Source organism: Mastigoproctus giganteus, chromosome 11, assembly GCF_048544385.1.
Source record: "Mastigoproctus giganteus isolate SK-2022 chromosome 11, ASM4854438v1, whole genome shotgun sequence".
NCBI lineage: Eukaryota > Metazoa > Arthropoda > Arachnida > Uropygi > Thelyphonidae > Mastigoproctus > Mastigoproctus giganteus.
The window spans coordinates 42,021,759-42,035,752 of NC_143585.1; the positions used below are offsets into that span (position 1 = coordinate 42,021,759).

Consider the following 13,994-nt stretch of genomic DNA (forward strand, 5'->3'; position numbering starts at 1 on the left):
TCATAAGATTTAAATGTATAGTTCAATATATCTGTATTTTTCTTTACAGAATTTCTGCTGTGGTTGAGTCATCTTTTCATCACTGATTTTGTATCGTCATGGCTACTCAGTCTGCTGTGCCATAGTAACAATCCTTTACTCTTCTTTTTCATTTAAATATATATATATATATATATGCAAATGGGAAATCGTCGCAACGGATAACAGGAAATGGAGATATTTTTTCCATTTGTCGCAGCAATAACAGATTTAAATGTGGTTATTTACAATACCACACTGCCCTACCAACATCTTAATCAAACCGACTTTCCTAATAGTCTCATGGAAGATATGTACCTTCTCAGTTTGGTGTGCTCAACCTTGAAGGCAATTGTAATATCTAGTGTCATTATCATGACCATTGGTGGTAATCTCTTGGTCCTAATGGCAGTATGTATAAATTCATCACTGAGAAATACAACTAACTGTTTCATAGTCAATCTTGCCGTGGCGGATCTTCTCTTGGGATTAACAGTGTTACCTTTCTCTGCCAGTCTGGAACTTCTGGACAAGGAATGGTTATTTGGCCAATTATTTTGTAGCATTTGGGCTGCGACAGACGTTATGTGTTGTACAGCTTCCATTCTAAGCTTATGCGTGATCAGTGTTGATCGCTATATAGGTGTCACCCGTCCACTTACATATTCAACGATTGTGACAGCAAAACGGGCCTTGACAGCTTGCATTGCTGTATGGTCGCTTGCAATCCTTACATCGATTGGACCATTGGTTGGATGGAGAGAACCCCTTTCCGATAATCCTTCCATTTGTAGTATAACCAAAGAAACGGGTTACGTAATGTTTTCAGTACTAGTGTCCTTCTACATACCTCTTACAGTTATAATAATAGTTTATTATAAAATCTACAAAGCGGCAGCAAGACAGAACAAATTTCTTCAAACAGGAATCAAAAAGGTGAAGTCTTCATCCGGAGATACAGACTCTATGGAAGTAACTTTGAGAATTCATGCAGGTTCGCATCACATACTTTTGCCAGAGATAAACGAAACTCATTTTGACAAAACTACTGAAAAAGTCACTCTCCAAGGATTACAGAGTAGTCTCATTAAGTTCCGCAGGCAAAAGAAAGCTGCCAAAACACTAGGCATTGTCGTTGGTGCTTTCATCATATGTTGGCTACCTTTCTTTGTAGTTCTTCCGCTATGTAAGTATACATTTCCATATCCCTCATCGTATGATTTCAGTGATGTAGTTTTATTTAAACAAGCCAATCATTCTCATTCACACACAATACATGCATTAACTTAAAATGAATACCCTACAGAATTAGCATAAGGGTTATGATCATTGTCCTATGGACAGTGTAGGACAATGATCCATGAAATTTTCGACAAGATGGAAATTTCATGGTTTTTTGGAGATGATAAACGAATGTTTCAGGAGGAAGATAAAACATGCAACATTCTTCCGAGATAGAATAACTCGCACATGGCATTAAAGAAACACATGAATGTTCCTTATACATAAATAAATTTCCGCTTATATTCTGTAAGGACGAGAACTTTTGTTGTGGCACAATATACCAGCACAACACCTAACAATGGGTGATATATTAAATCCATGTTCACAAGGTGTCACAAAAACAGAAGTCGTAACCATCGTTCTTTCCGTGAGGGCTCATTTCTCTGCTGAAAAAAATATTTGTGCATCACAAATGTTTTTTTTCAGCAGAGAAATGAGCAAAATGTTTTTTTCAGCAGAGAAATGATTATCATTGCTCTAAGGCTCTGTACCTTCGTAGAAGGCACAGAGCCTTAGAGCAATGATAATCTTTGATATAGTCATCTACAATCAATCGAAAAACTGAGTCTCGAAACACCTTTCAGCTGAGGTTAAGCTTCTTTAAATTTTGTGAGTCAAATCAGAATCACTGAAACAATCGTTTATTTACTTATTTCATCTCCTAATTAATATTTTTATAGAAAAAATTCACAATGCTCAAAATTTTTGACTCGAATATATGTATCATTTAACAAACTGATGTTTCCCGTCAGCAGTTCATCTTTTGTAAGAGCAGCGTACCACTTTAGCCAACCATTAGTGGGTCTCTGCTCACCTGAACTAAATCAGTTAGATTTTATATGCGCGGTAAATCTGAAATAACTGCAGTAGAATAGAATACTGAAGTATTAATCCAGAACAAGTATTGCAGATTATTCAACACGTTACTAAAGAGATACACCAAATGTCCAAGTCGACTTCCTCCAGGATCGCTGGAGGAAGTCGACTTAATTCCACATCACTGACAACTAAGACTGTAAGGATACGGTGTATCCTCCTTCGGAATAAAAGTGTAAAGTTGTAGGGGTGCAGTAGATCTGACACAAAATTCAGATATTCCCTGGATGACGTTCGACTTCCACTAGTACCAACGGACCCAGTTCATACCAACAAAACATTCTCCATACCATGATGGGTTAAGGTAACCCATCTAGTTAAGATAGGTTATCTTAACTAGGCAAGCAGGGTGCATCGCTTCGTGAGGTTCTCGCCACACTTTCTCCTTAATATCACTACGAAATAAAGTGTACCGCGATTAGCTTTCCCACATGATTTCTTCCATTGTTCCACTGTCCAATCACGTTCCACTGTTCTCAGCACCACTACATGGTGCGCTGTTGTAGAAAAACAGATATTTCTGTTTTTCTTTGAAACAAGTGCTTCCGAACAGATAGGCGACTACCAATGCTCAATTTCTTCCAATTCCCTAAAAGTAAGTAAGGTGCAGCCATTATCAACCCACTGCAGGGTGGAAGCCTCCTCAACAATTCATGCTGAGGGAAATGGACCATAATCTGCCACGCTGGTCCAGTGCGGGTTGGCAGATCGACCGTATTCAGCAGTCAGGGGCTTGAACCCCGGTCTACTCAAAGAGCGTGTGCTACTGCACTCCCGCTCCTGCCCACTCGGCTACGGAGGCCGTTAGCCAATTCCCTAATACGGGTTGAAATATGACAGTTCTGGGCTTCGTTCAATTCAGATGTTATTTGCTGTACAATGGAAGTCCTATTTTTTTCCGTACAGTCCTCCTTAGGGTACGACAACTTCAGTCTTGATTTGTTTTCCTTGAATTGTTTTCCTTCAAAGGCGTAAACTTACGCCTTTGAGATGTGGAAGAACCGTTTGCTTTCTAGTCATTAAAACCTTTGAGATTTATTCTTTTGAAAAGCAGTTATGTCATTCGTTTCTTGAATCGTGGCTCCTACTAAACGTGCACTAACGATAAGATCTTTTTAAAGTCTGATAGATCATGCATTTTTCCCATTCTGGCTTCTGATTTCTGCAGTCGAATAGCCTGTGCAGTCTTTATACCCAATGGGGCACACATTATCACCCCATCTCAATTTTCTTTGCATTTCTTCTGGCTGTGACTATCTTAATACAAAATCTCGTATTTTTTGGCTATTGTGTACAACAGAAGAACGATTATCTGATACAAGTATCCATGCAAATATGGCTAATAACTGTGAACTAGCTGAAGATTGTTGCTGATCAATTCCATCCATCACTGTTCCTGTTATTCTGTACACCTGTACAAATCATTTATGAGTCCCGTTAGTGCAATAGTGATGGAATCTTTCTACAGGAGAGTGCATCCACCATTTGGCCTAATATGGTTTGCAAAACATTCTGAAGGCTTCGCTCTTCTCTCCTAGACCGCTCACTCTACAGGCATCAACCTCATCTAGCACCAGTAGAAGTTAGTCGAATAGGCGATACGACACATAAATCTATACCGCCCGCTCTGACGCAATTGTAAAAGCTCGTAATCTCGTGACATCTATAGCAGGGTTCAAATTTATTCTATGTCCGAGAAGATTCGCACTTTATTGGAGGGGAGTCATATTTCAACGGTCACCGAGCAGAAATTTCATATGTTCTTTGGTTGGTTCTCCTGAAAACTCCGGTTTTTCGCCCATCAAACAGACAAATCTAACCACAGAACATACGACTTACAGACGTAATACATAAGGCGCAATATTGTCTAAGTAGATGATGGTGCCCAAAACCCCTCAACAGTAATAATATCTTCTTTGATTGGTTTGTCTGTTTCAGAATAACCAGAATTATTAGAATAAAAATCCATACACTCTCCGCCCAACTAATTAGTTCAGAAAGTGAGCGGATTTCATACCATTTCTATGGGAGGAATCTCCAACTTTGGCTGGACAACGGAAATGGAACCAGACTTTTTCATACGATATGAAAAACCCGTTGTTCTTTCATATTTCATGAGTAATCTGCTTTAATTATCAGAAGCACAATTAGCGAGTAATTCTGCTAATTAAATTTAAAAACAAAATCAAAATTAAATTTAAAAACAAAAATTTTAAATATTAAGATGCTTTATTAACATAACACAAGAATGTTCATAATGCATGCCTTCGTGGAAAGCGTAGTAATTACAATCATCGTTCTTCCACATCGTATGGAAAAGTATGACCTACAGTGGTGGACAAAAAAAAAACTGCATCATCTTAAAAAAAGTAACATTTTTAGTAAAACCTATAAGATATTGTTTGATTATAGTCATTTTGTTTGTCGCAAAGAAAAGGTATTGCGTCAGATAACTCTTCTATTGCATTAGACAGTAATTGCAAGGTATTGCATCAGCTGTTTCTATAAATACGGCATTGGGAGGGTATACACGCTCATTAGTATTCTGTTTTGCGGAGATGTAAGCATGACTCCATATGTTCAGTTGACACCAAGAAAAAAAAGTGTAGCTGTTGCTCTGTCCCAGGAAGGGCTTTCTATGCGTGCTATCGCTGATAAAATAGGCTGTCTCCAGTCAACAGTATCCCGAGTGCTGAAATTAAATCGTGAAACCGGTGATGTGAAGAGAAGACCAGGATCAGGCCGTAAGAGAGTGACTATGCCTTCCCAAGATCAACATTAAAACGGCTATGCCTTCGTAATCGCCATGCTTGTGCTCCTGGTCTAAAACTGGACTTTGAGATAGCCTCTGGTGTTGAAACAAGTGCACGAACTATCCAAAGACGGTCTGCGTGTGTAGCACAGTGGTATTGTCACCGTGCTCCCCACACCGGGTGAAAAAGGCCCGGGTTCGAATCCCGTAGATGACGCGAGGAACTTGAATGGGCTTTTTTCACTCCGTGACTGAGTTAGTCGGTCTCAGGCATAGATAGCAAGGTTTTTTCCCAGAAACTGGGGGTTTTTTCGGACCAGCAAAACAGGCAAATCGACCAGAGAACACACGCAATTTACAGACAAAATACATATATGGGCATATATTAGAAAACATTAGAAATTGGCCCTAATATAATAATTTGATTTGATTTGATTATCCAAAGGCGGCTTTCGGAATGTGGTCTGCATGCCTTTCGGCCAAGAAGAAGCCTTTATTTACCCAACAAATGAGGAAGAAACGACTTGCTTGGGCTAAACGCATGTTTCATGGACAAAAGCGCAATGGGACACGGTTATCTTTTCTGACGAATCGAAATTCAACTCGGATAGGAAGCGATATGTCGGAAATCGGAGGCATACCATCCTGACAGCTTAACACGACTGTAAAGTTCCCAGCCGATCTGGTTCTCAGATAGTCGGGGATGCATAACAAGCAAAGGGGTGAGGCGAATTAAGTTTGTTAACGGAACAGTGATTACAGAAACCTACACTGCTCTCTTGGAGGAGTGCCTGAAACCCGTTATTTGGGATCAACACACACAAGCGTCCAAAACTGTATTTTTCAACAGGACTCAGCAAATTGCCACACAGCAAAATTTGTAAGTTTTATGCTATTTTGATTTAATGATGACTTTGTCTTCTTGTCTCACAGGCTTAAAACATACTTACACCAATGTTTTCCCTCGTTTTTCTCCCGTAAAGTGCAATCATACCAAAGAAAAGCCATTACAGTGTTAGATTGGCCAGGCAATAGTCCACTGAACCCTATTGAAAATTACTGGTACATAATGTCGTCTAAAATTGCTCAGAACAAGCCAACAAGTAAGATTCGGCTGAAGGAGACTACTGTAAGGGTTTGGTACCACGAAATTGGGCAACCGTATATCCAAAAGTTGATTAACTCTATGCCAGATCCTTGCAAGGTTGTAATTGCAGTTCGAGGAGGAACAACAAAATATTGAGGACTTATTTTGCTGATTTACAGTACATAATACTGTTACGTTAACTTGTGATTTCAGTTTGTACACGTAAATGCAATAAAATGTAGGTTTGGTTGTCATGATTGCCATCGCATGATTTCTCATATGTCTATTAATTACGCATTTTACCATTTGGGAAGATTTTATGGCAATTAGGTATGTCAGGTGGAGTCTTTTTATTGGATTTCATTCACAGAGAGATATATCCCGTCTAACAAATGCATATCGACCATTTCTGCAACCCACAATGCAACGCAAAACACATTAATTGTAAAATTCACAAGTGATTCAGTTTTTTTGTTCCAAACTGATCTGAAATGCACACAATTCAGGCACAAATTACACTTGGATGATGAATTATCACTCGGATAACTCCAAACTTGAAAATGCTTGTTTGCCTATTTGTTCGCAATGCGCACGCAATAAACTTTATGTACAAAACCACACGCATACCTTTATTACTATTTAACCTCTTGGTAAGCTAACGTTCATGATCTACAATATTTTTAGAAAAACCGGAGTTTTCGAAAAAACCGAGCTGTGTTATGTACCGAGGATTTATAAGATTTTAGCGCAATTAATTGAGTTCACAGATGTGTATGGATAAATTTAACAGCCTTTTAGCGTTCAGGATATCTCGAAAAACGTATTTTTTTCATCCTACTATCATTTGTATCAAAACTTTTTTGCACAAAATTGCATTTGATTAGTTTAAACCAAATTCTGCTGGAATATGGTTTCATCAAATCATTAGAGAAAATCTTTCTATCCCGAAATATCATATAAATGTAAAAGTTAAATTCAGTAAAATATTTTTGAATTGTTTATGTATTTTAAGAATAAAACAAAAATGTATTTTATAAATAGATGGTGATGTTTATTAAACGAAACATTAAAGTTGCTTATGGAAATAAAAATAAAGCAAAAATAATAAACATTGAACCCTTAAATCTAGCGCAGACTATACCGTATAGAAAATGGCTGGGTTCGAATCCCTTATTGATTTCAGGAACTTTTATAGATGTATTCAGCAGACACTGTTTATTGATGCCTTATGGTTTTTGCTGCTGGAGAAAAGATTCGAAAAAGGAGAGTTGAAGCCAGCTGAAACAGAATAATAAAATTCTGGAATACAACTTATAATGATTCTATAGAGATTTAAAACACACTTGCTGTACAAGTGTGTATTAAATCTGTATAGAATCATTATACCCCCCTTTTAAATCATCGATTGTGCGATTATTAGTCTTGAAAGCGCCCTTGAAAACCCTACAAAAAACAATCGCACTGGTTTAAATCGGACGACAGATGTGAACAGGCAAAGCCTCTACCATGAACATTTCAGAAAAACCTGATTGAGAGTAAAATCTTCTTGAGTTTCGAAATGTTTCCACCTAAAAATAAAAAACCAACATAATCCTTCAGCATTCTGTTCTACCATTTTATTGAATCCAGAATTTCGGCTGCTTTTTTGTAGGTTTTTTTTTAGCTGCATCAGAGTATATTACATTAGTACATTAGACTATATTACACCATATGTTTATGTTATGTGAGTAAATTGGTCTGTGGTCGATTTGCTGTTTGCTGGACGAAAAATCTGAGTTTCCGTGAGAAAAAACGATGCTGTCCTCGCTTAAGACCGATTAACTCAACCACTTTTTGAAAAAGACCTATAAACATTCCTCGCGTTATTGAAATAATTCGAACTCAGGTCCTTTCCACCCTGTTTGGAGAAGGCGGTGATTATACTAGCTGTACCACCCATGAGGACATTTCCGTTTCAACAACTCCGTAATCCCTGAGAACGGTATAAAGTCATTTTGCAATGAATCAGAATAAACTTTAGAAATAGTAGTAGTAGTAATAGTGGCATGTGATGCAAGAAAGCAAGTGTATGAGCTTATGCAGCATCAGCCAAAAAAAAAAAAAAATCACACCATTCCCTCCAAATGCCTGTCCAGTTCCTCCTTAAATTTATTTAACCTATCAACTTCCACAACGACAGATGGAAGTTTGTTCCAGCAATTAACCACCCGCTGGCTAAAGGCAAATTTCCGCACATCTATTCTACATCTGTCCGTTCTTAATTTTAATTTATGTCCCCTTATGTTCGTAATCTGAACAAGTGGAAGGATCCCACCATCAGAATTCAGCGTGCTCAACCCATTCAAGGCCTTATACACCTCAATCAGATCACCGCGCAGGTGCAATTTGCAGAACTTAAGCCTCTCTTGGTAAGAGTATCCGTTCATTCCCTCCACCAATCTTGTTGCCCTTCTCTGTACACGCTCAAGTAAATCTACATCCTTCCTAAAATGAGGCCTCCAGACCTGTACACAGTACTCAAGGCGTGGCCTGACCATTGCCTTATACAGAGGGATAATCACCTCCTTTTCCCTGCTAGCAAAATTCCTATATATCATTGACAAAACCCCATGACCTGCCCTGGCAGCCTGTCTGCATTGCTCAGAAAACTTCATATCTGACTGCACATTTTCCCCAGATCTTTTTCATTTTCTACTACCTTAAGTGTAGTACCACACAGTTGGTACGTTTCTCTGGGGTTACTTCTACCAATATGCAGTACTTTGTATTTGTCAAGGTTAAACTTCAGTTGCCATTTCTTAGCCCATCTGCCCAAATTATCTAGATCCTGTTGCAGTAGCACACTGCCACTACTGTCATTAACAACCCTGCCAACCTTTGTATCATCTGCAAACTTCAACATTAAGCCTGATATACGTTCATCAATATCATTGATAAATATACAAAACAACAGTGGACCCAACACCGAACCCTGTGGGACTCCACTAATAACATTAGTCCACAAAGAGTAGCACCCATTGATTACCACCCTCTGTCTTCTCCCACTTAACCATCCTTTTATCCATTGTAGCAACTTACCCTTAATACCATTCTGCTCCAATTCGTACTATAGCCTTTCATGCGCAACAGTGTCAAAAGCTTTCCTGAAATCCAAATATATGATATCAAAATTATTTTTTGCATCCAGTTCCTTTGTAAACACATCAGAATATCCTATCAAATTTGTCAGACAAGACTTCCCCTTAACAAACCCATGCTGTGTCTGAATTATTGCTGCAGTCTTGTCTAGATGATCCTGCAATGCATCTTTAACCAGTGACTCCATTATTTTACCCGGAACAGAAGTTAAACTAACTGGTCTGTAATTACTCGTGTCCCCCTTTGTGAATTGGGATACATTTGCACATCTTCAGTCCGTGGGGACCTCCCCTGAGTCCAAGGATGCACTCATAATTATGGCTAAGGGTTTGCTCAGTTGCTTTGCCGCCTCCTTTAATATAACTGGATAGATCCCATCCACCCCAGGTGCTTTTCTTATGTTTAACTTCAAAAATTTCTCCTCCACTTTGCTTTCAGTTATTCCAAAATCATTAAGCACCCTGCTACAATTTGATAACCTTCTGCCATTTTTAAACCTTAATAATTCCTCATGTGTGAATGTAGATGCAAAATACTCATTCAGTTTGTTTGCTATCTGAGCAGGATCATCAACAGTCGAACCATCGATATGAAGTGGACCAATCAGATTCATCCCCTTCCTTTTAGAGTTTGGATAAGTAAAGAAATCCTTGCTGTTTTTCTTAGCATCTTTTGCCAAGGATTTCTCGTAATCTACCTTCGCCTGCCTAACCTCTTTTGTGACCTGATTACAGACTAGCTTATATCTGCCATAGGCTTCTGAGTCGCTTGATAATTTATATGCATCCCATGCATTTTTCTTCTCTGTAATGAGTCTCATTAGTCCATTTGATAATTTATATGCAACCCAATGTATTTTTCTTCTCTGTTACGAGTCTCATTAGTTCATTAGATAACCATTTAGGCCTAAACTTTGAACAATATTTCTTAATAGGTATGAAATTTTTAGTAGCTTCCACGATTAATTCCTTGAATGCTTCCCACTTAGAATTTGCTGTGGGTAACATCGTCAGTTGATCCCACTGTACAGAATTTAAAATCTTTCTGAGACCACTGTACTCACCTTTACGGAAGCAAAAAGCCTTTCCTTTACCCCTGATGGTAATTAAATCTTTAAGTAAATCCTACATCAGTACACTGTGATCACTGCCACCTAATGGTTCCTTTATCTGCAAATCCTTAATACACGAATGATCACTGCTGATAACCAGATCAAGAGTATTACTTTCTCTGGTTGCCTCTCGAACATGCTGCTGCAGAAAACAATCATCCAATAAATCCACAAAAGTCTGACTAGTGTGTGAGTGCCCAACCCACAAGTTCCAGTCAATATCTGGGAAGTTAAAATCCCCCATTATAAGACATTCTGATTTACTAGCCCACTCTATTTCTCTGTACAATTATTCATTGTACTCATTCGAGTCATTAGGCCCACTCCTACTAGTAGGCACACTCCTACTCTCAATTTTGATCTCCCAATGCTTATGTCACACCAAACTGACTCAACAGTGCACTGTTCAACTATATCAACTGGTGCACTTCTTTTGATTTTATGTTTTTCTTAATTAACTGCATAACACCTCTCTATCCTTTCTGTACACATTGTACTCCCCAAATTCCAGTTCAGCATTCCTTATATCTGTGTGACACCACGTCTCTGCTATAGCAACAATACCGCCTTTGATGTCTTGACCACCACTTCAAATTCATCAAATTTATTTACTATACTTCTAGCATTGGTATACATACAAGTATACATGCTCCTCTTCCTAGTTACCCTAACACATCCCATATACCCACCTATTTCAGGATGACTGCCATCCGTCCCTGAAACCCCCAACATCCCTCGCTCCAGGTCGCTACTTATTCTAATAGAAGTTGTGCAAGAATCACCTTCACCTCTGCCTACGGTTACTGTTAAACTATTAGTCCTTGTATCCCCCCCCAAGCTATCAGTTTTCCGATCCACCTAACACTGCCTCGATAGCATCAGCAAATGACTCTACTTTTCACAGATCCAAGGTGTAGAGGAGTTAGTCACAAGTAATTGAAAGAGTTTTAAACCGACTTGCAGTCTAGATGTGTAACTGTTATAAAACATAGCAAAATAGTGTTCTAATAAAATTCTGATCGCTTTGGTCAAGGATGATCGAATCTAGCCAGAAGAGATTTAAAATCAAACATCAAGCAAATTCATTTAACTTCGTTGGGAGGGTGATTTTCGTAAAACAAATAACAGTGGGTGAGCTCAGTGTATTCTTTCGGTGAAGGGGATGCCTTGTCTGTTCACATCGCCTGTTTACAAGACCACTTGTAGAAATAGAAAAGCGTACCAAAGTACAATATACTGTTCTCCCAACCGTGTAGGCAGCTTATAGTTCTGATCAAAGAAATTAATTGTCATATAAGTTAGTGCAATAGCGTCATTTCTAAACACAGTAAACCAACTGAAATTACTCAGTGGCTTCATATCATCTCATATTGTTAAATGCTTCACAAAGAGTTGCTATCTTATTTGCTCTCGTGGCTAGCACAGTTGGTATAATCACCATCATCCCCAAACCGGGTTGAAATGACTATTGGAATGAGCCGCAGCCTGGAAAATAAGATGCAGGATATTTCAGAGACTGCTGGGAATCATTGGGGTACAAGTAAACACATGGGTTGTGTTAGGGTAGCTAAGAAAAAGAACAGGTGCATGTATACTTGTGTGTACACCAATGCTAGGAGTTTAGTAAATAAATTTGATGAATTTGAGGTATTGCTCAAAACATCAAAGGCAGATATTGTGGGGATTTCAGAGACGTGGTGTCACACAGATATAAGAAATGCAGAACTGGAATTTGGGGAGTACAATGTCTACAGAAAGGATAGACAGGATAGGAAGGGAGGAGGGGTTATGCTATTAGTTAAAAAACACATAAAATCCAAGGAAGTGAAGCCAGTCGACATCGCTGGACAGTGCAGTGTCGAGTCAGTTTGGTGTGACATAAGCATTGGGAGATCAAAATTGAGAGTAGGAGTGTGCTATAGGCCTAATGACTCTGATGAGTATAATAAGAAACTGTTCGGAGAAATAGAGTGGGCCAGTAAATCAGAGAGTCTTATAATGGGGGATTTTAATTTCCCAGATATTGACTGGAATTTGGGGGCTGGTCACTCACACAGTAGCAAGGCTTTTGTGGATTTATTGGATGATTGTTTTCTACATCAGCATGTTCGGGAGGCAACTAGAGGGAGTAATACTCTTGATTTGATTATCAGTAGTGATTCTTCATGCATTAAGAATCTGCAGATAAATGAACCACTTGGTGGCAGTGATCACAGTGTGCTGAAGTGGGAGTTACTCAAAGAGGTAACTACCATTAGGGGTAAAGGGAAGGGGTATTGCTTTCGTAAAGGCGACTACAATGGACTGAGACAGTATTTAAATTCTATACAGTGGGATCAACTGATGATATTGCCAACAGCAAATTCAAAATGGGAAGCATTCAAAGAACTTATCGTGGAAGCTACTAGGCTTTACATACCAACTAAGAAATATTGTTCAAGGTTTAGGCCTAAATGGTTGTCAGATGAACTAATGAGACATGTGGCAGAGAAGAAAAATGCATGGGATACATATATATTAATGGGTGACATGGAAGCCTATGATAGATACAAGTTGATCTGTAACCAAGTTACAAAGGAGGTTAGGCAGGCGAAGGCAGATTACGAGAGATCCTTGGCAAGGGATGCGAAGAAAAACAGCAAAGAGTTCTTTACTTATGTAAACTCTAGAAGGAAGGGGATGAATCAGATTGGTCCACTTGAGATCGATGGGTCAACTGTTGATGACCCTGCTCGGGTAGCTAACAAACTAAATGAATATTTTGCATCGACATTCACACATGAGGAGTTATTCAGCAAGGGGAATGCCAGAGGTGTATTCAACTCTAGCAGTAAGCTAGAGAATCTTGTAATAACTGAGAGCAAAGTGGAGGAGAAATTGTTGAAGATAAACACAAGAAAGGCACCTGGGGTGGATGGGATCTATCCAGTTATATTAAAGGAGGCAGCAAAGGAGGTAAGCAAACCCTTAGCCATAATTATGAGAGCTTCCTTGGACTCAGGGGAGGTACCCATTGACTGGAGATGTGCAAATGTGACCCCAATTCACAAAGGGGGATCAAAGGCTGACACAAGTAATTATAGACCTGTGAGTTTAACTTCTGTTCCCGGAAAATTAATGGAGGCACTGGTGAAAGAAGCACTGCAGGATCATCTTGACAAGACTTCAGTTATAGCTAGGACACAGCATGGTTTTGTTAAGGGGAAGTCTTGCCTGACCAATTTGATTGGATACTATGATGCAGTCACGAAAGAACTGGATGCAGGGAATAACTTTGATATTATATACTTGGATCTTAGAAAGGCTTTTGATACTGTTGCACATGGAAGACTGCTGCACAAATTGGAGCAGTGTGGCATTGGAGGCAAGTTGCTGCTATGGATAAAGGGGTGGTTGAGGGGGAGAAGACAGAGAGTGGTAATCAATGGACACTGCTCATCGTGGACTAATGTTATTAGTGGAGTCCCTCAGGGTTCAGTATTGGGGCCTTTATTGTTTTCTGTATTTATAAATGATATTGATGATGGTATATCAGGCTTAATGTCCAAGTTTGCAGACGATACGAAGGTTGGCAGGGTTGTCAAGGACACTACTGACACTATGCTGCTGCAACAGGATTTGGAAAGGTTGAGCAGATGGGCTTCGAGGTGGCAAATGAAGTTTAACATTGACAAATGTAAAGTACTACATATGGGAAACAGCAACCCCAGAGCAACGTATCAACTCTG

The 13,994-nt window shown here is 39.1% G+C and overlaps 1 protein-coding gene across 1 annotated transcript in view; it reads left to right on the forward strand.

Annotated features, from left to right (window-relative positions):
- Window positions 1–210: 210 nt before the first annotated feature.
- Window positions 211–13,994, forward strand: part of LOC150077948 (alpha-1A adrenergic receptor-like) — a 30,020-nt gene continuing 16,236 nt past the window's right edge. Inside the window, exons 1-2 of the mRNA XM_090384411.1 lie at window positions 211–1,012; window positions 1,076–1,204. Of these exons, the coding sequence (XP_090240537.1) occupies window positions 211–1,012; window positions 1,076–1,204 (931 nt within the window). The remainder of the gene's footprint in view (window positions 1,013–1,075; window positions 1,205–13,994) is intronic.